This window comes from Sciurus vulgaris (assembly GCF_902686455.1).
Source record: "Sciurus vulgaris genome assembly, chromosome: 1".
Taxonomy (NCBI): domain Eukaryota; kingdom Metazoa; phylum Chordata; class Mammalia; order Rodentia; family Sciuridae; genus Sciurus; species Sciurus vulgaris.
In genome coordinates, this window is record NC_136461.1 from 43,899,078 (window position 1) to 43,925,418 (window position 26,341).

Genomic DNA, 26,341 nt, shown 5'->3' on the forward strand with positions numbered 1-26,341 from the left:
AACCCTGAAAGTCTGGTATCCAATGACGCCCCTCCACCCTCCGCCAGCAATTCAACCTCCCAAGAGCTCCAGTGCATGTTGTCTTAGAGATGCCTGCGACCCTCATTCTGCTGAAGTCCTGGGAGAGACTCTGACTTCTCCCATCAGCTGTCCTGAAACTGACCGTCCACCAGTAGAATGTCATTCTCAGGACTGAGGCATCTTCCCAGGCTGGACTGCAAGGACTTAGGCTGTTGCTACGGGGCTCATTCACACCCTGCAGGGGCGTCGATTCACAGCAACCTTTTGGGGGTGGGGGCAGCTCATTATAAGCAGGTCTGGATGGCACACAGCATATGAAGGGGACAGAGGAGGCTAGACCTGGAGACAGCTGCAGTCCTGGGAGGGACTCTTATTATTCCTGTTTCACAGAGGAGACTGAGGCACAGGCCACAAGACCACACTACCCAAGGTGGTGAGCCAGAATTCAGACCCAGACCCTGGGGCCTGTGCTTTCGCCTTGTGCTGTGGGGAAGCAGTTTGCGTTGTGGCTGGGGCATGGCCTCTGAGCTCCAGTCCCAGCTGCTCTCTGCCATTTCTACTTTGTGACCTTGGTCAAGTTACTCCTCTGTGCCTCAGTGACCTCATCTATGAAGTGGGAACAGTGGCGCCTGCTTTCATGGGATTCTGCTTAAGTAAAGTGACAGCTGTAATGTTTCTAGAACTGTCACCGTTCAGTAGATATGGGCTCTTCCTCCTGAACCCCAGATGAGCACAGGGTTCTTCAGGGTTCTAAAACGCCAAGCTGTAGGATCCCAGAACCCTCCAGCAGCATTCCAACCTGCAGGACGGCTCCCTGCTTCCCTCGGCTGGAAGGTGTGGAGCTGCCTGGTCACACACTCAACCCCACACTAGGCAAATGAGGTGATGTCAAAGCCTTGGCTGGGGCCCAGCCTCTGCAGCCTCCCTGTCCCTCCCTGCTCCTCCCTCACTCAGATCCACACACACGGTCGGGGCGGCTGGGCCCAGAGGGAAGGTGGATGGCTGGGTGTGCCGGTCCACTGGTGCATGCCACTCCAGCTCTGCTGAGCTGCTGGCCCTGGGACGGGAAGTGGCCCTGAAGGAATCCTGCTCTTGCTTTAACTTGCAGCCTTCATTTGCAGCGATCCCCGGGCTTCACCCCTCCCTGGTGTGCCTGCGGGGGGTTGGCATGTGATTGCTGGCCTCCCTCTGCTGGGGGTGCACAGGCCGGGGCCTGGCCAGGTGGCCATGGCTGACGAGAAGACCTTCCGCATTGGCTTCATCGTGCTGGGGCTCTTCCTGCTGTCCCTCGGCACCTTCCTCATGAGCCACGATCGGCCCCAGGTCTACGGCACCTTCTATGCCATGGGCAGCGTCATGGTGATCGGGGGCGTCATCTGGAGCATGTGCCAGTGCTACCCCAAGGTAGGCAGTGGTGGGGCCGGGTGGGGGTGGAGGGCCGGGGCCAGCAGCCTTCCTCAGTCCTCGCCCTCCTTCCATTGACTCCTTGGCTTCTTCCCTCTGCTCTTGGGAGCATCCATTCACTCACCCATCCATACTCATCACGAGGACTGACTGGACCCACTGGGCCCAGAGGCCAAAACCAGAATCACGGGGAGACACAGGGAGCTTGGTGCTGGTCCTTGTGCATGATCCCAGAGGTTGACGGGTGCGCGCCGCGCCAGGCTCTCCCGCATCTGTGGTGCCCATCTCTACAGCTCCACTGCAGGCTCTGAAAGGCAAGGTCCCAGAGCTAAGTCTGGACTGGAGACTGTAAAGGGCAGTCCTCCACCTCGGGTCCCTTCCCCCAGGGCCCCAGAGCTGCCGAGAGTCCTGGGGTGGGCCAGGCCTAGCCGGAGGGCGCATGTGCTCTCTTTTGGTTTTGGTATATTCCCAGTCTTGTGAGTCATCTGGTGATGGGAGGAGCACTGGTTTGGAGTTCTGTGTTCTGGTTCCAGCTCTGTCCTAAGCTCGTGTGACCTTTGTCTCTCTGAGCCTCAGCGTCTTCATCAGCAAAATGGGGCCCCAAGTCTCCTGCAGCCTCGTGTGTTATGATCAGAGATGGGACATAGGAACATGTGTGAATTGTAGAGTGTTATACTTAAAGGCTGCTGTTGTCACTGTTATTGATCTTCCCAACAACCCTGTGGAATGGATGTATCAGGAATGTAGCCTTCCTTACCCAGAGAGGTTGGGTGACTCTTCCAAGGTCACACAGCAGGTCAGAGACAGACTCAGGGAGACGAGGAGCCTCTGTTTCCTCAATTGTACAATGTGTGAGCAAAGAAGACAGGGTGTGCGAGTACAACCGAAGTCCCTGCTGAGTGTAACGTGGAGAGCTCCAGGCCCAGGCAACTAGCCCCCTAGCCCCTGACCCTCCTCTCCTCCCACAAGGGTGGCTGTGCTCAGGAGTTCAGGGTGGGGAGGAGGCTTGGGCTGGCCCAGGTTCTCCCAGTCATGCCCTCTTTGTGGGCAGCCCCGGGCGGGGGGGTCAGTTGTTGGCAGCTGGGGCGGTCTGAGCTGGTTTGTGGTCGTTTACCAAGCAGTTTACAGTCAACTGGCCCCTGTCCCTGCAATGCCCTGAGTAGAGGTCACCCAGAGAAGAGGGCCTCGGAGCCAGAGCCTCCACGTCAGACTCTTCCTCCCCAGGGAGGAGCCGGACGTGGGCGGGGGACCATGGGGCACGCAGGGCAGCATCCTTCCTGCCACTGCCTTCCCCAGAGGTGGCTCTGGTGGTGGGCAGAGTGACCAGGGTGGCAGCGGGTGGGACACTGCTGGGTTTTAATGAGTTCTTATTGATGGGCTCACGTGCTCGTGGGCCGTGGGGGCAGCGTGGTGGGGTGGAACCCACGCCTTCCAGGTCCACAGGCCCGGATACAAACCCCTGCTGCCTCCACCACCGTGGTGGACTTGGCAGGTGGGGCATGTGTGGGGATGGGTGCATCACACCTGGCTCGGAGCAGGTGCAGAGCAACCGTTCTGGACGTGGTGCTGGTGGCCCTGGGTGGGTCATGTGTGAGTCCAGGGGCGTGGGCAGCCGTGGGTCTGTGTGTATGTCTCGGGACTCAGGGTGGCTCCAAGAAGGGGAAGGAGAAGGAGTGTCGAGAGGAGGGGCGTCGAGAGGAGGGGGACCACGAGGGAAGCCTGGTCCCGCACAGTCCACTGGTGCCAGGCCAGGGGAGCCAGTCCTCCCCGGAGCTCCTCCCTGGCTCTCAGGGCCTGGCCCATGGACAGCTTCAGAGAAGGGATTTTCTGGATTGAATGAAATGTAAATATAAGGGACTGGAATCAGCCGACTGAGATAGGAGTGTGAGGAGGAGCCGTGTGTTCCCACACGAGTGAGGCTGTGTCTGTCTTCGAGAAGCTGGAGAGCTGGAGGGAAGGGAGCATTCTGCCTGAGGGGGAAGAAGCAGGCTTCGTGGAGAAAGCTGAACTGGGCCTTGTTGGAGAGAAGTTAAGGGAAAGCTTTTCAGACCCAAGAGCCAAGGGTCAGACCCACGTGGAGAAGCCACGTGGCTGTGGGAGGGTGAGGGGAGGAGGGCAAAGGGAGAGGGGCTGGCTCAGCTCCTGGGCCCCGATGCCTGCTGAGGCGTTTGGACCTCACCCTTTAGTGGAGGGGCAGGAAAAGGCCACGATTGGCTGTGTGGTTTGGTCAGGTTATCAGGCTGACATCTAGATGGAGGATGGTCGGGGGCAGCCAGAAGAGTAAGGAGGCTTCCGTGATCCAGGTGAGAGATGATGGTCATCTGGACTAAGGCAGAACTTGAACCCAAGGCTACAGGATCTGAGAAGACATTTCCAGTCTAGCCTGCATGTGTGGCATGCCTACCGTGGCCGGGCCAGCTCCAGGACCTGGCCTGGGTTATCTCATGGAATTTCTGAAGCGCTCCTGGTCAGATCTGGACACACACTGGACCTCAGGACAGGAAGTGGGGCAAATCTAGTGGGTGAGCCCTTGGGCATGCTGACTCTGATAGCTCAGATGGTGCTGGGGAGCTGAGAGAAGGGAGGAGCGGCAGGGGGAGCAGATCCTGGCCCCCAAGGGTCCCCTCCTCACTTGGTCTAAGACCTGGAGGTTGAGGCAGCTGTCTCTCCCATGGGCTTCCCGCTCTCCTTCCTCCCTCTCGGAACTCCTCCGGGTTCTGCCTACACATGTCTGACTGGGCGCTCTCCTGGGAACTCTTCGGAGGACCCACTGCTTCTAGATAAAGGCTGAGCTCCTTAGCTTGATGTTCTGGGGGTCTGGTCTCCAGGGTCTGATCTCCCCTCCCCAGCCTCCGCTCTGCCTGTCCTCCCTCCTCCCCTTGTGTTCTAAGATGCTACCTCCTCCCCTCCTTCTCCAGGCTTTCTTTACTGATGCTGCTGATCCTGCTGCTGCTGATGGTGGTTGGCAGTGTTGATGGCGATGGTGGTGATGGTGATGGTGATGGTGATGATTGACAGTGATGGTGATGGTGATGGCGATGGCCATGGTGTCGATAATGAGTGGGCCATGAGGTACTGGGAGGAGAAGCGGTAGCTCCTAAGAAGCTGGCTGGCTACACGGCATCCTTAGTAGGGGTGGGCGATGCCCGCCTTGTTTCTAGACATCTGGGGAAGTTCACCCTCACAGGGGTCTAAGAACCCCTCCGTCCATCATTCCCTTCTCCTCACAGGGCAGAGGTTTCTGGCACAGACGAGGTCTCCTACTCACACCCCTCCGTGGGCAGGGAAGAGGGTGCTACTTGTGAGCCTGGTATCACACAGTAGGAGCTCAACCAATATTGTTGAAAGAATTTCCAGCGGAAGAGAGCGAGGCCCAGGGAAGCCAGGCAGCTTCGTCTTGGGTAGCTCCAGGTTGGGGTTTGCTGAGCGGCTGCTGCCTGCCAGGCGCCACGCTGGGAGGTTCCTTATGAATGACCTCCTGGCAGCCTCGCGGCGACCGCAGGACAAGGCAGAACCAGCGCCATCTTTATCAACTGCCGTAAAATACACAGACATAAAACACGCGGTCTCAACGGCTCTGCATCGTTCAGCCCGGTCAATGTGGGGCCACAGTCTCCAGAACTCTCCATCTGCAAAACTAAACTTTATACCCCCTGAACAGCACTTCCCGCCGCCCAGGCCAGCCCGCAGCTGCGGCTCTACGTCGTCCCTCTGTGCTTTCCCCTCCTCTGGTGCCCCAGCTGCATGGCACCTTCCCAGGTTGTCTCCTCGGGACTGGCATGCCCTCGAGTCTCCCCCATATCGTAGCATGGTCTGAACTTCCTTGGTTTTCAAGGCCCAGTTGGGCTCCGATGTGGGGATCTACCAGGTTTGCTTACCCACTCACCTGTCGGGGACACCTGGCTTGCTGCCACCTTTGAGTTGTCGTGCCCAATGCTGCTGTGAGCATGGAGGCTAGTCCACTATCCAGGACAGCACAGAGGGGCTCTGGGTGGAGTCGTGGCCTGCCCAGGGGCCACAGTAAGGACCTGCCAGAGGAAGGATCCTCACCCAGTGTCCCAGACCCCAAAGGTAGGGCTCCTTCTGCCCCATCTGTGTCTCCTCCACAGCCAGCACCCCCATCCCACAACCCAGTGTCCCCACCTGGAGCTGGACTCCCTCCCAGAGACACTGGACGTCTGCAAGTGCAGGGACAGAGACTGGAGGTTGTGCCACCCCTTTCTCTGTCCCTTACAGCAACCCCTGAGCCACAGAACACATGACCTGCTTCCCACTCATTCACCAGATATGGACGAAGCACCTACTGAATGCAGGGCATGTGCTGGGCCCTGGATGAAGGCCCCCGGATGGGCTGAGCCGTGAGCTCAGGGCAGGTTGTCTCTTTCACTCACCTGCTGCCCCATGCCTGGGAAAGTGCCTGCACACAGCAGGTGCTCAATGAATGTTGGGGGAATGAAGAGGAGCCAGAGTAGGAAATAGCCTGGATATCTGTCTGCCGTGGGCTGTTGTGCCCTGAACAGCCTCCTCTCTGGTCCGACAGAGGGGTCCTGCCTGGTGCAGTTCTCTGTGGGGTGCGTGGACAGGCTTGTGGGGCTCCAGGGACAGGAGGGGGAGATGGCAAGCTCCCCCACCCCACTGCAGACCCCTGCAGAAAGGCCATCTCCTCTCTGCCCTGCAGATTGCCTTCGTACCCGCTGACTCTGACCTCCAAGGCATCCTGCCCCCAAAGGTCCCGGGCCTGTTGGAAAACGGGATTGCCACAGAGATGAAGAGGTAGGTATGGGGCGGTGGTCAGCCACTGAGGCCAGCCCCCCCGGGAGGACGGGGGGCAGGAGGAGGGGCAGCCTCTTCCCTCTGCTGCAGGGCCCAGCCTTGCCTTCCCGTTCCCTGAGAACACATTGTGAGAAGTCAGGGACTTTCAATACTGTAGGTCATACGTTATTACTCCCATTTTACAGATGAGGAAACTGAGGCTCAGAGAAATGCCATCAGGAGTCCTGAGTCTCAGGGGGAGTTGGTGATGAAGTGGGGCCTGAACTCTGGTTGTCCTGGCCCCAACCTGCCTTCCCCCCGAGGGCCAAGCCCTGGCCTGGCTCTCGGCATAGTCTAGAGCACTCTGGCCTCAGCCCCCTGGGCTGTGACCTGGAGCTTGAAGGCCGGGCTGTGGCTTCAGGCTGTGGGCTTGTCAGGGCTCAGATGCTCTCTTTGGTTTGCTTGGGGATGGTGGTGATGACGGCATTTTCTGCTCCTGCCACACAGACAGAACAACTGTCCCAGTGGGAGTGAAGCGGTGAACTGCTGGGTGTGGAGGCATCCCAAGCTCTCTTGGGTCACCGGGACAGTTATAGGACTGGGCTGCTATGACAGCTGAGGCTCAGGCCACCCTGGGTTCTGGCCTCTTTCCTGTCACCTCCCAGCCGTGGGACCTGGGCAGGGACCTTGTCTCTGAGCACCAGTGTCTGCATCTCCACGGGTGCAAGCCACCTCAGACCTGTGCCTGGGTTTCCCCATGGCACCTCCAGAGTTGTGGGGAGGTTAGAAGAGCCGAGGCCCAGGGTTGGCAGGCTAGCGGCCCTCCGGAGCTGGGGGCTCTGCGGCCGATACGCTCTCGTCTCTAACATGGGAACGTGATTTCCGCCTCAAGGTGTTGTGTAGGATAGCAGGGTGGTGAGGCCTGGCGCCCACACTCTCCCAGTCAACTGGCCTTACTTTGCCATCACACCCTTGTGGCACCTTTGGAGACAGCACGTGAAGGGAGCCCTGGACTGAGAGGTGGGGTCAGGCCTGAACCCTGCTCTTAATTTACTCACCTTCTTGGACCTCTGCCTCTCATCCATGAGATGGGTACAGTGGCACCCCCCAAAGCTTCTTGTGAGGTTAGGGGGGACCAGAAACAGGAGCAAGCAGGGCAGGGGAGGACGCTGGGCCCTGCCGAGTGACTCGCTGCCCGCCTCTTTCCTCCTGCTCTGGCTCCGCAGCCCCCAGGCCCCCTACGTCAGGCTGTGGGAGGAGGCGGCCTACGACCAGAGCCTGCCTGACTTCAGGAACATCCAGATGAAGGTCTTGGGCCACAGTGAGGACCCCCGCCCCCTGTTGGCCCCTGAGCTGCAGCCAAGAACCAGCGACGACGGAGGGGCCGGCAGCCCACGTGACGCGCAGGCCTGGGTGGAGGCTGCTGTGGTCGTGCACAGGGGCTTGGACGAGAGTGAGGAGGAAAGAAACCGAACCCAGAACAGGCCTGGGTGAGCACGAGCTCCGGCAGGGGCGCTGCCCAGCTCCAGGGCAAGGGAGGGCAGGGGCGCGGGACCCCAGATTGGGGACGGGACACTGGGGAGGGAGGGGAGGCCAGGGAGGTGCAGGACCCTCAGAGTGGCAAACAGAGTGATGGAGGAGGAGTCAGACAGGCCTGGTGGGAATCCCAGCTCCCTGGCTGCGTACACCCGGGAATTTTCCTGCTCTCCTGAGACTCGGTTTCCCTGATGGGAAGTCATTCCTAACACACCGGGCTGTTGTGGAATGGGGACAATGTATTTAAGTGCCCTGGGACCTCGGGCAAGTGAGTTCTTGATTCATCTATTTTTTTACTTATTCCATTATCAATACTGGGCACTGACTCTCTGCTAGGCTTTGACTGACCTCCAGCCTTCAAGAGCTCCCCGTCCAGCTGGGGGAGGCAAAAGAGGGAACAAAGGGAGCCCTGGTGCGTCAGGGGCTGTGAGGGAAGAGGGAGAACCCTGTGGTGGGGGAAGTGGAGGCGTGGCCCGCTTTGGATACTAGCACAATAGCCCTGTTTCTTGAGCACCTACTCCATGCTAGAGATCACACACAGGGCTTTGTACGTGTTATCTGCCACAAACTCAGAGACAACCACGGGAGGGAACACTTGCTTCCTCTGCTTTGTAGGGGAGGAAACTGAGCCCCAGAGAGGTGAGCTTGCCTCCCCAGGCCGTGCAGCTGGGGGCTGGCTCTGGACCCAGGCGGCCTGACTCAGAGCTACTCTCACCCTTGCTCTCTCTGCCCTCGCAGCTCCCCAGCCTGTCCCCAGGGTCCTGCGCCCTTGGCCTCCTTCCAAGATGACCTGGACTTGGGCTCCAGCGAGGGTAGCAGCCCCAACCCATCTCCACCCGATGCAAAGGAACCTCACCCCCCACCACAGAAGCACGGGACTGGCAGGAGCCCACCGGACCGCTTCTGTGACTTTGCCTTAATTGATGACACTTCTGTGTCAGAGGACGTGCCCCGACAGGGCCAGCAGTGGGAGACAGCCCTGCCCAACAGCTGGCAGCGGTACCCGAGGACAAAGGAGGAGGAGCAGAAGGCATTGGACGCGGGTGTGGAGGAGCCCGAGGAGGAAGAGGAAGACTTGTACTATGGTCTGCCGGACAGCCCCGGGGACCCCCTCCCCGACGCTGAGCTGGGCTTTGAGCCAGACGCCCAGGGCTGAGGGGGAACTGCTTTCGAGCTTCTAGATCCACCTCTGAGGGCTTCAGTTTCCCTATCTGCAAAATGGGATTATATAGAGGACCGGCTGAGACAGTGGACCCAAGAGCACTTTGAGAACTGGGAAGGAATGCCCGGGAGATGCTCTCCCCAGTTTTCTCTGCCAGCTCTCAAGGGTCAAGTGGGATTTGTTGGAAAGATTCACAGCAGCTGGGCTCTCAAAAGCCTTTTCTGCTCCCCCAAAGCTGGCCTCTGACAGGGCGCCTCTGGGTCCCCTTTCCCACTGAGTTCTGGTCCACGGGAAGGTGACGTGGTCCGACGCACTCAGAGGTGACTGGGTCACCCCCTGGCCCGGTCAGTTCCTTCTGTGGCTCCCCCACTGCTCCAAACCTTTGATGACTGGCCTCTGCCGGCCACCCAGCTGCAGCCCTGGGCAGCCCCACCTTGTCCTCTCTGCTTCTCCAGTCTCCATCCCTCTCCTCAGGGGCGCGTCTCCTCCTCCAGGAAGCCCTGGTTGCCGCCTCTGCCTGGCTCAGTCTGCAGACCCCTGTGCTCTCCTCTGAAAGCGCATCCTGACATTGCTGCCTCTGGATGGCTGGGCTCCCTCCTCCGTGCTCCCTCCGCGGCTCATCCGCGTATCACAGTGGTGGCCTCTCGGTAGATTCAGATTCGGGAGGTCACTGAGGGCGTGCAGGATTCATGAAGGGCTAGGAGCCTTTTGCAAATAATGTTGCTTTCTCCTACTTCCCCAACTTTTAGCTATATGTCCTCTTTACCCGGTGACATTAAAACTTCTAAATGTCTAAGCCAGATATAAAGCTCCCAGAATGCCCCCCCCCCCCCCAGAGCATGTTTGCTTTGGCTTAGAGTGGGTGGAGTTAAGCATCGGAGTTCAGTCCATTAGACTGCGTTGTATTTCCTGAGCATCTACTATGTGCCAGAGGCTCAGCTGGGTTCATCAGGAGGGGAGAGCTGACAAGGTTCTTGACCCCGGAGGACTCACCGTCTACTGAGTCAACTTTCTTATAAGTTTGAGACAACAGCACAGAGCAGAAGCTAAGGTGGGAACAGAGATGTACACAATGACCCTGGAGGAAGCACAGTGACAACTAGGCAATCATCTGGCCTACCAAGGGCAGCAGCAAAGAGCCTCAGCAGCCCTGAAGGCTTTGCTGTGTCATGGCCTCACAGGGTATCGCCTGCCTCCTGTGGATCTCTGCAAGGTCCCTCTGCGCCCCAGCCTGGGACAGTGACAGCTGTGAAGAAAAGGGAAATGGTGCCACCTCAAACCAGGTCCCTCACACCTGGACCATCTGGGAGTGGGAGGCGTCACCTGGGCTGGGTGGAGGTTGGGGGTCCCAACCAAGGGAAGGGAGGCCCCTCTGCTGGGTCCTTTCTGGGCCATTTCTACCTCTGCAGTGGAGGGTGCCACCTGCATCCTCTCTGCTGGTGGACACAGATGTCCCTGCTCGTGCCCCCGTCATGGCTGAGGTGAGGTGCAGCAGGACCTGCGCTCTGCTGGTCAAGGCAGGCGCCCCCGTGACCACATCAGAAAGAGCGCCAGCACGAGGATGGAATAAAAAAGCTGTCGACAGTGAAGGGGTCACCTTTATTCTCCGGAAAATTCCTCCCTGCAAAACTGCCCACCGCCCCGGGGCAGAATGAGTGAGCCATCATGCCTGGGCTCTGAGGGCGCCGGAGAGTGAGCTGCAGACATCCGTGGGCCGGTGTGGGCGGCTGGATGAGGGCTCCAAGCCCCCAGCCACAACCAAGGGGCCCTGGGCACGATCCGCAGAGAGCCCTGGCCACCAGGCCTGCCCCTGGGGACCTGCAGGGGGACTGGGCAGTGGGAAGAGGCTCCCCTGTCCTGCCTGACAGTGAGGTGACCACATGCCTGATCTGCCTGGGAGGTCCTGTTTACACTGTCTCCGCTCACTCGAATCTGTCCCCTCTGGATGACAAGTTACATATTCACCCTCCCTGCTCTGTGACCTTGGCAGGTCAGGGTCCTCGGCTCCCTCGTGCATGAACAGATGACGCCTCGCCACCGCCTTGAGACTTGCAGGGTCATGTGGCGGGGGACTTGGGGGACTCCATCCGTCGGGGCCCTGCAGTCGGAGACCACCAGGAGCACAGCCGTGGTTAACAAGCTGGTTCTTACCTGTCGGGTGGGGAACCCGCACCCTGGGAACCGTGAACTTGCCGGGGCTCCGCTGGGCGCTCGGGGAGGGAGCTGTGCTCCAGATCCGAAGAGGGCGAGTCCTGTGGCTGGGCCTCCTCATCGATCCTGCCCAGAGGCAGACAGCTCAGACGGAAGTCAAAGCTGCCACTGGCAACCAGGCTGCGGTCACCCTACCGCCCAGAGGGCTGAGGGTCCTTCCTGTGGCTTGGACACTGGGGACCCCAAGTTGCTCACTTGCCGCCATGTCTGAACCCACCACGTGCTTCTCCCCGTGGTCAGGCCAACTCTCAGTCCCCTCTAGGAACGCCAGCACCCCTGGCTGTCCCTGGAGGTGGTCAAGTGACGTGCAGGTCCCAGAGGCGGGAAGGGGTGCCAAAATGACTGGAGGAACCACCTTGGGACGGTGGGGGTGGTTTGTGAGCCAGCGCCCGCTCCTGCTCACTCTCCGGTCAGCTCAGAGCCACTGGGACATCTCCACTCTCTGGGGAGGAAAAGGCCCTGCTGGGGGGTGGGCAAGGGAAGATGCCCTGGGCACAGGGAGCTTGGGCTCTGCTCACTGCTTGCTGTGACCTTGAGCACATTACCACCCCTCCCCTGGGCTTCTGTCCCTTTCTCTTTGTGATTAGGAAAGGGTTGAGATTCCATTTCCGCTCCCAGTCCTTGGGTGCTGTGTGCTGGGCACACTTGCATACCTATTTCCCCATCTGGTCTTCAAAACCGCCCTGGGGTGACAGAGCTACTGACCCCCTTGTTTCTTCTAAATCTCAGACTTGGGCATGAAAGACCTGAGTTTGTGCTCAGCCCACTGCCAGTCAGTTCCTTGCTGTGTGAACCTGGCCAAGTCACTGTCCCTCTCTGATCCTCGGTGGCCACATGGATGCAGTGGGAAGGAAGACACCTACCTCTTGGGCTGTCATGAAGACTTGCTGGGTACAACACCTCTGCAGCACAGGGACTCCACCAGGGTCAGTCTCCTTCCTTCCCTCCCTGGGTCTGCACAGTGGGGGTCACCTCTGTCCTGCTTATACACCAGACAATAGGTGATGGACCCATAGGGAGAAGATGTGTGTGAAAGTGCCTGCGATGAGTGAAGAGCACCTATTGTGTGCCCGCGGCTGAGGACAGCCTGCTGACGGGCAGTTGAGACACAGATCAAATCCCTCCTGCAGCAGGAAGCGGGGAGGGAGTGGTGTCTGTGCAGCTGCAGCAGCGGAGGGGCCAGCAGGAGTGCGGGTCCCGGTCAGGTGGGGCAGCAACCCTCTAGAGCATCACCTCACTGGGTCGGATTCTGAGAGAAGGCATCTGGGGCGGGCTGGGCCTGGAGCACCGGTCCTCTGAGCCTGGGCTGGCTCCCCATGCTCCACTCCACACCCACGAGAGACTCGGTCATGCACCTGCCTGGCTGGGCTCCCCTGATTCCACTTCATCCTCACAGTGGCAAGGCTGGTGCATTGTCCCTGTTTTACAGGAAACCGAGGCGCAGGCTCCATCATTTGCCCATCTTTCTAGAGAAGGGTTAAATGGGGGAGGGGACATATAGCTGCAGGGGCTTCCATTCCCAGCGGGAATTGCCCAGTAGCCCCGGTTATTCTGACCTTGGTGCCAACAGGAGACTCAGACCAACCAATCAGGCAGCAAGTCCCTCTGAGCACCTGCCTGTGCCTTGCCTCTGCTTGTGCCGCGGGAGACGCACCCTTGCTCCCACATCTTGTATGACTCCCTATTATCATGTGAAGGTCAGATTCCTCAGCCTAACCTTCCAGGCCCTGCGTGGCCTCAACCAGCCTTCCCAGGTGAATCTGCCACTTCCAGCTCGGCAGTGCTGGAGACCCAAGTTTGATGCCTCCTGGCCTTTGTGGGACTGTTCCCCCTCTCTGGATGCCCTTCACCCCTTCTCTTTCATCCCTCAAGGCCTGGCTCAAATTCCACCTGCTTCCTAGAGCCTGAGGCAGCCCCACTCTCCCCTCCCAGGGCAGAACCCAGTGCCCAGTCCTTCCCAGCACTTCCTCTGTGGCTGGCTCTGTGCACACCAGCCTCCCTGCCTGGGCTGGGAGGTCTTTCGAGGACAGGAGCCTCCTCCTACCCATGTAGGAGCCAAAGCAAGGAACAGTAGTGCTGGTGGAACAGAAGGGAGTTGGACTGAACCCGCTGTCCACTTGAAGGCTCGCAGCTCAGGTGCAGGGCCCCGGGCCGGTGGGGAGTGAGCGCTGGCTTCAGGGTAATCAGCCCAGGTTTGAGACAGGGCTTCCCCGCTGGCCAGCTCTGTGGCTCTGACCCAGAGCCTAAGCCTCTTGCTTCATAAAATGCAAATAATACTGTCTACCTAAGAGAGCTGCGTGAGGCCTGGATGCGCTTGTGCATATTGAGCCTGCAGAGCCCTCGGCAAATGGTGGTTATCCCTGTGCTAGTCGTTTGCCAAGTCAAGGGGACCGTACACAGCGCGGGCATCAGGAGTCAGCACAGGCTCGGGGTTGGCATCCAGGAACTGTGTCATCAGCGCTTCCCAAATGCAGGTCAGTGTCACCAGCAGCATCGGGCTCTTCCAGGAAGCTCTAAAAATCCTGTGTCCTAGAACCATCCTTAGGGAGGCCCGGGAGGATCTGCATTTGGAATAAGGAAGTCTGCTGATTCTAAAGCACAAGAGGCCTGGGGTTTTGTTTTGTCAAGGATCTGAATAACCAGGAGGTTGCAAGCCAGAATTGAAACAGGCAGAGGGAAGGACGAGGGCATCTCAGGCAGAGGACGTGACATGGACGAGCCCTGGAGGAGGGAACGGGTGAAGAGGGGCTCCGCAAACCTGGTCTGGCTGGAGTGGTAGAGGTCAAGGTCATATGACAGATTTCAAGGTCAGAGGGGGGCTCCTTGATTCAGTCTGATGAGCAATGGCGATCCACTGGCGTTCTTGAGCAGTGGTAAGTGCGGAAGGAGCCGAAAGGTTGGCGTGGTCAGTGCAGAGGGGAAGGAGGTACCCCGCCACATTCAATGACCGGCCTAGGGTAGAGGGGAGGCCGGCTCAGGACAGACGTGGAGGGGTGGAGATCAGACCTGGATGCGCTGTGGGTGCTGCCCTGGAGCACATGGGAAGGCTCGGGGGCTGGAGGGACGAGGCCCTCAGTATAGATCCCACAGAAGGAAGAGGACTTCTTTACACCCTGACTGGCCCCCTGCCCAGACCTTACAGTTGGTAGGAAAGCTCTGTGATCTCATAGAAGAAACAAACGAAGACACGGTGTGCCTTAGGAATCTTCAGAAGAATGCGAATTAGAACCACAGGCAACTGTGTTTCACCCACAACGCTGGTGACATTTTGCAAAGATGATGAGGAAGAGGATGATAGGTGGTGCTGGTAGACCGTGGAGGAACGGGCCCTTTCTTCCATGGCTGGTGGGAATAGAGATGATGGAAGTTTTGAGAATAGCAACACCGTGGGGCACACACCCGGCTCAGGACACAGCTCCACTCAATTCAGCAATTCCACATCCAGGAACTGTTCATTTATCCTGTGCAAGCAACTGGAGAAGTGTGCCGAGATGTGTGTACTATGGCATCGATGAGGGCAGTTCAGATGTGGGAAGAATCTCCACGTCCAGCAAAAGATTATGGCAATAGTTACCCCACAGCTACGCAAGGGATGCCTTCAGCCATTCGGGATGCCGAGCCCCCATGGAACCGAAGCCCCTTCACCGGCTCTCTCATTGTAGCACATATGAGAATTGCAATTCTTTGATGAATTTCTGTGTGCCTTATTAGATGCCAGGCTCCATGAAGGCAAGGACTTACTTTGTTCACTATTGTGTCCTCAGTGCCTAGTTAAGTTCCTGGAGTGCAGGATATTGTCAAAAAGTAGTGTTAAGTGAACCACTGAGTCTGAATGTCTCCCCCCACCCTGGGACACCGAGGATTGAACTCAGGGGAGCTTTACCACTGAGCTACATCCCCACACTTTTTAATTTTATTTCTTGCTGGCTAAGTGGCTGGGATTACAGATGTGTGCCACCCCACTCAGTCCGGAGTCTGTATTTCTTGATGTGAAAATTTGTTAGTAATAAATGATCAAGAGAAAGAGCAAATTATAAAGCAGCATTCATGCCGTAGCAGACGCTATTGTGATTTGGACACGAGGTGTCTCCCCAAAGCTCCTACTAACGCAGGCATATTCCGAGGGGAAATGACTACACTATGAGAGCTGTAACCTAGTTAGTCCCTCCTAGTTTGAATGGACTGACCGGGTGGTTCCTGCAGGCAGGTAGGGCTGGCTGGAGGAGGGGGTTGTGGAGGGCATGCCCTGCAGGATGCATCTTCCTGCGGCCTCTTCTCCCCCCACCTCTCTCTCTGCTTCCACGCTGCCCTGAGGGCAGCAGCCGCCCTTCCCAGGCCCTCCCCCGTGGTGTGCTGGGCACCTTTGGCGCAGAGCAATGGAGTCGTCCATCTACCCACTGAGAGCTCTGAAACTGAGCCCCAAATAAGCGTATTCCTCTGCTAAGTTGTTCTTGTCGGGCGTTTTGGTCACAGAAAGGAAACTGACAAAAACACTGTTAATTCCCTCTTTCATTGATTTTGTTTGGGGGAACCACATGTCTACTCTCATTTGACAAATGATGATTGATTCAAAGCCAATCATTATGATCCTATTTTCTGTTGCTAAGAATGGCCATGAGATTCAGTTCTCGACAATGAGACTTACAGAGAAATTTGTTGGGGGTCCCTTCTGAAAAAGTTTTTGTTTTTCTAATTAAAAAAAAATGTGATTGCCTTTGCTGGCCTCGAATACATATATACAGAGGCTGGCACTGCAGCAGACATATTGTGACCATAGGAAAATTCCAAGAGACTCACTGGGGTGCTGGAGCTGACAGTTTTGAACTAGTGAACCACAGCCAGTGACCTTAGGTATTCTACCTACGTGAGAAAAATTAACTGCTATTCGTTGAAGCAGCTGAATGCACTTCCAATAGATACAGGCTATGATGCCAAATTGCTTAGTTTGGGGATGTTAACTGTGCCCCGAAGGTCCATATGCTAAAGGCTCAGACTTCAGGGTGATGTCATTGGAAAGTGCTGTGGACCTCTAGGAGGAAGGGCCCCTGGAAGGTCCTGAGGTCACTGGAGCATGCCCTTAAAGGGGATGGTGGGACCTGGTCCCTTCCTCTTTCTCCCTTTTTCTCCCTGGTCACAAGGGGAGCTGGCTGCTTCACTATATGCTCTCTGCCACCCAGGAGCCTCCTAAGAGACCGGAAGCAGTGGGTTTGCTGGATCTTGCACTGGGAATTCCAAAAATCATGAGTTAGAATAAACAATTTTTCTTTATAAATTAATTGCCTCAGGCATTTCATTGTAGTGATGAAAATCTGACTCTCTCTCACACACACACACAAACACGCACATGCACACACAACACATCTGTATGTTCAAAATGGAAGTGAAAAAAGTGTAAGTAACTATGTCTGGGCAGAGGGATTCTCCTTCATGTTTTTTATCTTATGAAAGTTTTCCAGTAAGCATGTAAATAACAATCAGAAGAACGACATTTTACATTCTGAAAATTAAGAATTTTACTAATATATAATTAGTATGTATACTAATTATATTATTATGTAATTATGCTAATATATAATCATTGTACTAATTATAGATATGTTTTGAATAAGAAAACTGCTGGGCTCCAGGAAGTAATTTTACTCCTACCTCCTGAGGACAGATTCAAACACCAAGCAGGAGGTTGGACTTGGCCTATGGAGCAAACTCCAGAGCAGTGTGTGGCTCCAACCTTAGGAGGGCCACAGGTGCCAGGGAGCCGGGGACAGCCTGAGGCTCTGGAGGGGTGCTGGTGTCCTTCAGCTCCTGCAGGACTGGTCTGTCTGTCTGTCATCACAGCCAGCCTGTCTGGCAGGCTCACAGCACCAGGTGGATGCATGGGCGGAAGGGGAGCCCATCCCAGCTGTCCCAGCCCAGGAAGGGGGCAGCGCAGGGTCTGCAGGGTGGACAGGCTGCACCTGTATTGGCTGTAAACAGGTTTACAGGAAGAGCACCGCCACCTCTTCCCACTGCGAACCCGGATTGCCTGTGAAAGTGACCTTGAGGAGAAGCAGAGGGAGGCAGAGAGACGCCTGCCAAGGACAGAAGGGCAATGTGCTGGGAGACGCTATTGATTCTCTTCTCAGCAAACATCCCCAGGGCAGCGGCTGTGCTGTGGGACCAGCCCGCGCCACAACTGCCGGCCTTCTGCAGTGGCAGTGGTGGCTCCAGGTGCCCGCCGTGCGTCCTGAGCACAAGCTAGCTGCAGGGTCACTGTCCTGGGGGGCAGGTGGGGGGGGAGGGCCCAGACACCCAGCTGTTCTCCAGGAGAAGCTGGAGCCAGGGATGTGGGGCGGGGAGACCGGCTGGGGGGTCCCCGTGGGAGAGGACATGGCAGTGACACCCTCCGCCCCACTTCTGCTTTTCCTTTAAAGTGGGGGTAGTCAGATGTCCCCAGTGACCCCAGGGCTCCTTCCCTTCCTCTTCCCCTCTGAACCCCAAGCTCAAGTCACCTGCCTGAATTTCCATTTTCTCATCTGCCTGAAGGGGTGCCTGCCACCCTCCCTACCTCTTTCCAGGGCTGATTTCAATCTTTCCTGCCTGGGCTGGGGCCCTTAATCCTGTGGGATCTTCCCTGGCCTTGGTCCCTCACTCCTGCCATGGGACAGCGCGCTGCCTGCCTGCTCACAGGTAGTGCCTCTGTCGCTCATGTGCTGGGCCTCACCCCGCTGGGCTCAGGTGGCTGACTTCCCTGCATCACTGACGCCCTGTCCGGGAGGCAATGGAAACATTTTGGCCTGGGGGTGAGGGCTGAGACCCCTGGAGCTCCCACTGCACGTTCCTCCTGGTCCCCACTCCACTCGCCCAGGGCCCTGGCTGTTGGGGTTCTTGCCGTTCACCCCAGACCGGGAGCATGCACTTCACACCTCAGAGCACTCGATGCAAATTGGGCGCAGGCCCTTGGGGTCCTTTGGGTCCACACCGCCACCTGGGTGGCTCAGCTGGGTGACTGTGGGGGGGGGGGGGGGGCTGCCATCGGACCCTGACAAGACCCTCCCTCCACGCTCACGTGGCCCCTGCTTGGCCTTGAGGCAGCCTTTCCAGGCCTGTCATTTCCTTTGGCTTTGCCTGTCCTTGATGAGGCTGGAGCTATCGTCACCCTTGTACAGATGAGGGAACTGAGGCTCAGAGAGGGCAAGCTGCTGCCCAGGGTCACGCTGAGTTTAGTAGTAGAACTCGAACTCGTGCTCTGGATCCCAGCCGGGGTCCTGTCCCACCTGCAGTGATGGCCCCTTCCCCATTCCTTCCCTCCCAGCCAGTCGCCTCACCGTCGCCGCCCCCTGGGCGGGGCTTACCATCGCAGGGCCCTGACTGGCCCCGCCCCTAGGTCGGACCCCACACACCCAGCAGAGGGGCCCAGCGGGAGGCTCTGAAAGCACTCACAGAGCGGGCCTGGGCTGCAGGAACTCCTGGTCCAGAAGGGCACACAGTAATGTCAGCATCCCTTGGCGGCGGAGTGAGGGAGCACAGGGGAGAGTTCCTAGGTGCTGCTCCAAGGAGGCCACCCCCGTGATGTGTCAATGAATGAATGGAAGAATGCTGGGAAGGGTGTTCCAGCAGGGTGGAACAGCATGCGTCCAAGCATGGACCCACCTGGTGGCTGTGGAATGGACAGGGGCAGACTGCAGTCCTGGGCGGCAGTGCCCAGGTATTCTGAGACAGTCAGAGGAATCTGCACGTCCTATGGAGTGGGAACATGGCACCACGGCCCCTGCCCAGGGACCACCTCTGAAGCAGGCAGTCCCTGAACAGGTAGAGAAACACCAGCAGGAGGAGGGGGTCTGGCCAGAGCATCGTGAAGGGGCTGGGTGGGTTGTAGGAGGTGCCGCCAGGCTGGAGCCTCGGGGACCACCCTATTTAAGAGTGTGGCTCTCCTGTCCCCGTTCCTATGACGTGTCCCCCTTTCCTTTTACTTTTCTCAGGAGTTCTTGTCGCTGTGGCACACACTGAGCATTTGGCTGATTCGTTTGTGATCTCTTTCACTCTGTGGGAGGGAAGGCCTCGAGGACAGGGACTGTGTCTGTCTCGTTCACTGCTGGAGCCTGGCATCTATGACATGAAGGGTGATACAGGGTACTTTTATTTTTAAAATTTTATTTATTCATTCATTTATTTATTTATTTTTAGGTGGAGGAGACCTGAGCATGCTCAGAGGCTGGCCAGGAGGCAAGGGGCTTCCTGGGAAGGGGCGTGGGAAGGAGGGAGAAGAAGCATTACTGAGGCTGGGGCTCTGGTCAACACCCTCTTTTGCTCACAAACGTCCAGAATCTGCCTACCCTTAGGAAGGGGCTATGTCTTGCCTTGACCTTGAGACACATTAAAAACCAGCCTCCAGTAGCAACATCTGCACTGGGCATGCACTGCCCCCTGGGTGTATCACCCAGGACAGCTGGCTCACAAAGCCCAAGCGGCCTCTTCCAGGAAGTTGCCCAGACCCAGCGCCCGTCTGGGCTCCCACAGCCTGTCTCTTCTGGTGGGACTTCCCTCCTCCTACCTCTCATCACTGTGCTGGTGCCTGCTACCCTGTGGGTCTTAAGGGCAGAGCCAGGTCTGACTCATCTCAGGGCCAGAGCAGGTGCAGGGATTGCTGGGCTCTGCCCTGCTTGGTTGCCCATTGCCAGTTCTCACACTGGGTGCTGGGTGCCCTCTGCTGGCCCAGCTGGGCACAGCCACCGCTCCTGTGTTACATAAACAATCTCTCCTTGGTTTCTTCCTTCTTGCTTCCTGGCCTCCTTCACTGGATATCCTGGCCCCTCACCAGCAACCCCTTGTTCTCAACAACCTCTGCCACATGTCCGTCCCTCCTAGCTCTAAAATGCCTGCCCCTAGGGACCTGCCTCCCCTCTGTATTCTCCTGTAGCCTTTTCCCACCTGAGGTCCAGTGAGGGTCCTTCTGCTCCTCGGTGCCTGCCTCTTCCAGATTATTGCCCTCTGTGCTTCATAAATCTGCAACATTTTATTCATGACACAAGCGCCACAGCTTTCTGTATGGACACTTAGCCCTGAGTTTGGGACTCAATCCCTCCACCCTCCCAGCCGGCCACTCCCTCTGGGCTGATCCATACATAACTGTGTCTCCTCCAAAACCTCAGTTTCAAACACCTCCATCTGACCACCACTTCTCCACTTCTCACCTTTACCTCTTGCTCACCTCCTCAGAAGTCTCACCTCCAGCCAGCCTAGAGTCGTGGTCCCGCCTCTTTCACCCCTGGCTCCTTTGCCCCACTGTTTCATATTCACAGGGAAAACCCCCTCTGCTTGAACCCAGGGTCCCTCCACTCTGCTCCTGCACCCAGGTGGGAACACACACATTTCTAGTTCCATGAACCACAGACCTGCCGTGGCCTCGAGGCATCCCTATGGGCCCACTAATCCCTAAGTCCATCACTGCCCAGATAATTTATTCTTTTATTTTAATAAAAGTTCACATGATAGTTACCTTCTGCAGGCGATATTCACAGCATGTTATGCATAGCAGCTCCTTTAGTTCTCATCAAACTCTGTGAGGGACATTCTATACTTCTTACCACTCTACAGATGAGGAAATAGGAGCAGGAGACAGCCTGAGCCACTGGCCCTGAAACCCACGTCCCCAACCCCAAACCATGCTGCCATGACCCGGGCCTGCGTTGTTGCTTCTGCTTCTCCGGGGAACTTCCAGGATCTCCTGCTCCATCCTTCCTGGAGGCTGAAGCCTCGCTTCCTGTTAATTGAGAAAATAGAAGCAAGGGAGACAGGACCTCTGCCACTCCCACCTCCACGCCTGCCAGCCTGAGTCTGCGCTCTCCTCGCCACTGCCTTAGAGGAGGTGCATAGAGGTCTGTGTCCTGCCCTAAGGATGAGCCCCCACACAGCACTAGAAAGCATCCTTCCCGCCCCCGGAGGGAGCTCCTCACCTGAGGTGCCAGCCTTTCCCTCCGACGCCCACAGATGCTATCTCCTGCCTCTGGGGAAAGAGAGGCTCTTTTTTTTTTTTTTTTCTTTTTTTGGTGCTGGGGATTGAACCCAGGGCCTTATGCTTGCAAGGCAAGCACTCTACCGACTGAGCTATCTCCCCAGCCCCCATAGTCCCCATTGTTGAATGTCATTGATAGGCTGACAACTCCCCACTTGGGGTCTTCCCTGAATCCCTGGGCTGGGATCTGTGGTCCCCCTGCTGATGGGGCATCTTGGACATGGTGTCCTGGATGTCTGGTGGACCTCAGTTTCCCTGCGGAGCTCTTTCTCCTGAACTTCCCAGTTCAGTAAGCAATCCTTTCATTCTTCTGCTTGTGTCAACCAAAGCTCTTCCTCTCATATGCCACATCGCAATCGTTGGTGAGTCCATCAGGCTCTACCTTCAAAGCATATCCAGAGTCCGACCACCCCCGCAGCCCTGATCCTGGGGCACAAGCCCTCCAGTGTGGCTCCCAGCTCCTGGCTGGTCTCTGGCCTGCTGCCATGGATTATCTAAACAGCTCACAGCGACCCTTCAAGAACACGCGTCAGATTTGAGTACTCCTCTGCTCACAGCCTCCCTTGGCTCCCATCTCCATAAGGAAGACCAGGTCCCTAGAAGTAGCCCACACCACCTGCCGGCTCCCTCCTGTCTCTGGGCACATCCTCTACTGGGTGTGCTGTTCACCACGTCCATGTCCCATTCCCCAAGCCCCTGTCCTCTAGGATTCTCTTCTCACACTGCCCTGTTTTATTTTATTTGGTACTGGGGATTGAACCTAGGGGCACTTAACCACTGAGCCACATCCCCAACCCTTTAAAAAAATATTTTATTTATAGATGTGGTCTCTCTAAGTTGCTTGGGGCCTTGCTAAGTTGCGGAGGCTGGCTTTGAACTTGCAGTCCTCCTGCCTCAGCCTCCCTCCCTTCCCCTACCCATACATGGCCCCCTTTCCCTTTTGTCTCTTTGCAGCAGCTCGGTCTCACATAGTGCGTTTGGCTCTGTTCACTGCCTGGCTTGCTTTCCTGGAGAGAGGGCTGCACTCTCCCAGGTGGGGATTCTGCCCATCTTTCTCACGACTGTCGCCCTCCATCTAGAACAACACTCTGCACCAATGTGTGCTCAGGAATCAATTAAGTCAATCATTAAGTGAACACATCAATCTCTGGCTTGGTGCTGGGGACATGAAGGTGATTTAGACAGGGTTTCTGTTACCACCAAGCCCACAGGTCCACGGGGGAGGCAGACACCTTACTTGACAGACGTGCAGGCCGTCATGGGTATTTGTCCCTTCCCATTGAACTTGGGAGGAAGTGCACTCCCACAGAGTGCTGCAGCTCTGCCACCCTCACATCACCAGCCACCTCCCCAGAGCTCCATTAGCTAGAGGAAGAGCCCTGGGCTCCTCAGAGGCAGCCCGTGGTAGACTCAGCCCTCGCCCTTCCCTCTGGGCCCTGGGGCTTCACAGATTTTAGAAACACCTGGAAAGAGAGTAGCTGTGTGATGTCAGCAAGGCAATCCCCTTTCTGGTTTTCAGGGTTTTCATCTATTAAACAGAGATGATGACCCCAGCTCCCCATGCTCCATGGGACTGGGACCAATGACACCGTGTTTTAGTCAGCTTTTTCACTGCTGTGACTAAAAGGACCCAACCAGAACAACTGTAGAGGAGGAAAGGTTTATTTAGGGCTCACAGCTTCAGAGGTCTTAGTCCACAGAAGGCTGACTCCATTCCTTGGGGCTCGAGGTGAGGCTGAACAACATGGTGGTAGAGTGTGGCAGAGGGAAGCAGCTCACATCACCCTCAAAAAGGGGAGAGAGAGAGAGGAGAGAGAGAGAGAGAGAGAGAGAGAGAGAGAGAGAGAGAGAGAGAGAGAGAGAGAGAGACTCCACTCGCCAGATACAAATACATACCCCAAAGCCACGCCCCAATTCCCACCTCCTCCAGCCACACCTACCACTTCAGTTACCACTCAGTTAATCCCGATCAGGGGATTAATTCACTGATTAGGTTAAGGCTGTAACCGAATCATTTCTCCTCCAAACGTCCTTGCATTGTCTCACACGTGAGCTTTTGGGGGACACCTCACATCCAAACCATGACACACAGGGAGAGTGCAAAGGCTTTGTGGGCACAGAGCAGTTGTAAATAGACCTGGAGAGCCATCATGCTCACTTTACAACTCCCGACATGACAGAGCCGTAGAGCCCACGTATCAGGACGCCCTGTAATTCGGTTGGGGTCTACACCTTAGATTTAATGCAATTCCTGTTGGGGTTCCAATGACATTCTTCACAGAAATAGTAAAAGCAGTCACAAAATTCATTTGGAAAAATGAGGCCCAGAATAGCCAAAGCAATCCTCAGCAAGAAGAGTGAAGCAGGTGGCATCACAATATCAGACCTTAAATGACACTACAGAGCTATAGTAACAAAAACAGCATGGTATTGGTGCCAAGACAGACACGAAGACCAATGATACAGAATAGAAGACACGGACAAACCCACATAAATATGGTTATCTAATACTAGACAAAAGCACCAAAACATTCATTGGAGAAAAGATAGCCTCTTCAACAAATGGTGCTGGGAAAACTGGAAATCCATATGTAATAAAATGAAATTAGAACCCCTTTCTCTCACCTTAAGCAAAATTTAACTCAAAGTGAATCAAGGACCTAGAGATTAGACAAGAGACCCTGTGCCTACTAGAAGGAAAAGTAGGCTCAAATCTTCATCATGTAGCTTAGGAACTGAATTCCTTAACAAGACTCCTAAACTGCAAGAAGTAAAATCAAGAATCAATTCACAATAGCTAGATTGTGGAACCAACCTAGATACCTTTCAACAGATGAATGGATAAAGAAACTGTGGTACACATACACAATGGAATATTATTTGGCCATAAAGAAGAATAATACTATGGCATTTGCAAATAAATTGGAATTGGAGAATATCATGCTAAATGAAATAAGTGAATCCCAAAAACCCAAAGGCCAAATGTTTTCCCTGATAAGTGGAGAATGATATATAATGGGGGTCAGCAGGGGTGGGGAGTGAGAGAAGAATGGAGGAACTTTAGATTATGTAGAAGGAAATAAGAGGGAGGGGGTATGAAAAATGGTGGAATGAGACAGACATCACAACACTATGAACATGTATGATTACATGTTTCATATGAATCTACATCATGTACCCATAGAAAAGAAACGATGTACCTCATTTGGTACAAGAATCAAAATGCAGTCTGCAAAAAATTAAAAAATAAATAAATAATTTAAAAATAAAAAAAGAATCAATAAATGGGATGGTATCAAATGAAAACCTTCCTCACAACAAAGGAAACAATCAAGAACCTGAAGAGAAAGCCTACAGAATGGGAGAAAATCTTTATAGCCTGCACCACAAGTATAGCATTAATCTCCAGGATATATAAAGAACTCAAAAAACTTAACACCAACAAAACAAATAACTCAGTCAATAAGTGGGCAAAGGAACTGAATAGACACTTCACAGAAGAAATACAAATGGTCAACAAATATATGAAAAATGTTCAATGTCACTAGCAATTCGAGAAATGCAATTTAAAATTACACTGAGATTCCATCTACTCCAGTCAGAATAGCAATTATCAAGAATAAAAGTAACAAAAAATGTTGGTGAGGATGTGGGGAAAAAGGCACACTCATACATTGCTGGTGGGACTGCAAACTGGTGCAACCACTCTGGAAAACAGTATGGAGATTCCTCAGAAAACTTGGAATGGAACCACCATTTGACCTAGTTATTCCACTCTTCAGTATATACCCAAAGGACTTAAAATCAGCATACTACAGTGACAGGACCATATCGATGTTCATAGCAGCTCAATTTACAATAGCTAAGCTATGGAACCAACGTAGGTGCCCTTCAAAGGTGGATGGAAAAAGAAAATGTGGTACATATACTCAATGGATATTACTCAGTCATAAAGAAGAATGAAATTATGGCATTTGCCGGTAAACAGATGGAACTGGAGTCTATCATGCTAAGTGAAATAAATTAATCCCCCAAATCCAAAAACTGAATGTTCTTTCTGATGTGTGGATGCCGACTCACAATAGGTGGGGTACGGGGAGGGGAGGACTGGAGGTTCACCAGATTAGATGGGGAGAATGAGTCGGACACAACTTTCCTATGTTCATATATGACTACATGACCAGTGTAACTCCACATCATGTACATGAAGTTATACTCCGTGCATGTATGATGTGTCAAAATACATTCTACTGTCGTGTATAACTAAAAAGAACAACAATAAAAAATTTGTTCTGTCAACCCAGAATCTGACATTATATATGCTTACAGGCCTTATCTTGGGTATCATTTCATTGTTTGAGTGTTCCTGAGGGTCCATTGTAATGGAAGGCTTGATCCTCAGGCTGGCGCTGTTGGGAGGTGATGGGACCTTCGGCAGGCAGGGCCCTGTGGGAGGCTTTTAGGTCATTGGGAGCATGTCCCTCAAGGGGATTGTGGGACCCAAACCCCTCGTCTCTGTCTCTGCTCTTTTTGGAGTTGCGAACGTTTTGCTTCAGGAGGTGCCCTCTGTCATTGGCATCAGACACCCTCGCCAGAACTGATCTGACCAGCAAGTGCCATGCCTTTGAACCTACAAAACTGAACTAAATAACCTTTGTTCTTGATAAATTAGTTGCCTCAGAAATCTCATTGTAGTAAGATGAAGCTGACAGATACAGTATGTAACTACTTTATTGAAATGGGATCATAATATACTGTTTAAAAAGTTATTGATGTTGGGTATCTTTCCCTATCAATATATAAACATCTCTTTCATTTTTTTTAACAGATGCAAAATATTCTGCCACACCAATAGACTAAAATCTGCCTCTCCATTGGAAGAATATTTGGGTTACTGAACCATTAGATGAATTCAGTGAAGGCAAACAGAAGTTTATGACACTTTGGCAGATCCAAGGTGACAGCTTTATCACAGGAGACAGGTGTGCTAGAAGGAAAGAAGAGGAGGGGAGCTAAGTGAACGCATGCGCTGCAATCAGAGCCCAGAGTCACACCCGCTTAGGGGAGGAGAGGGCGCAAACTGAGCCCTGAGCAGAGTTGGCCAGAGGCCCTGTGACTCCTAGCAACAGACCAGATGCAAACCTCCTGCCACACGCCTGGGCTTCTTATGCCCTCCACCGTCCTTAATGAGTCAGAGATGGTTAAGAGCTGAGGTCGGCCTGGGCTTGCATCAGTGGTAGACAGCTTGCCTAGCATGTATGAGG

The 26,341-nt window shown here is 55.0% G+C and overlaps 1 protein-coding gene across 2 annotated transcripts; it reads left to right on the top strand.

Annotated features, from left to right (window-relative positions):
• Positions 1 to 894: 894 nt before the first annotated feature.
• On the top strand, positions 895 to 9,411 carry BSND (barttin CLCNK type accessory subunit beta). 2 transcript variants are annotated; one of them, XM_079112708.1, is made up of 4 exons: positions 895 to 1,425; positions 6,104 to 6,198; positions 7,404 to 7,667; positions 8,452 to 9,411. In XM_079112708.1, the coding sequence occupies exons 1-4, from the start codon at positions 1,249 to 1,251 to the stop codon at positions 8,867 to 8,869; spliced, it is 954 nt and encodes a 317-aa protein (XP_078968834.1). In that variant the 5' UTR covers positions 895 to 1,248; the 3' UTR covers positions 8,870 to 9,411. The 2 variants fall into 2 exon arrangements, with proteins under 2 accessions (XP_078968834.1, XP_078968835.1); XM_079112709.1 differs by lacking the exon at positions 895 to 1,425 and adding an exon at positions 2,925 to 3,015.
• The last annotated feature ends 16,930 nt before the right edge of the window (positions 9,412 to 26,341 follow it).

Bases quoted from the DNA above. Each gene is read 5' to 3' on its own strand.
- BSND (XM_079112708.1), top strand. From the start codon at position 1,249: ATGGCTGACGAGAAGACCTTCCGCATTGGCTTCATCGTGCTGGGGCTC. The intron at 1,426-6,103 runs GTAGGCAGTGGT...TCTGCCCTGCAG, and splicing joins TGTGCCAGTGCTACCCCAAG to ATTGCCTTCGTACCCGCTGA. The intron at 7,668-8,451 runs GTGAGCACGAGC...CTGCCCTCGCAG, and splicing joins CGAACCCAGAACAGGCCTGG to CTCCCCAGCCTGTCCCCAGG.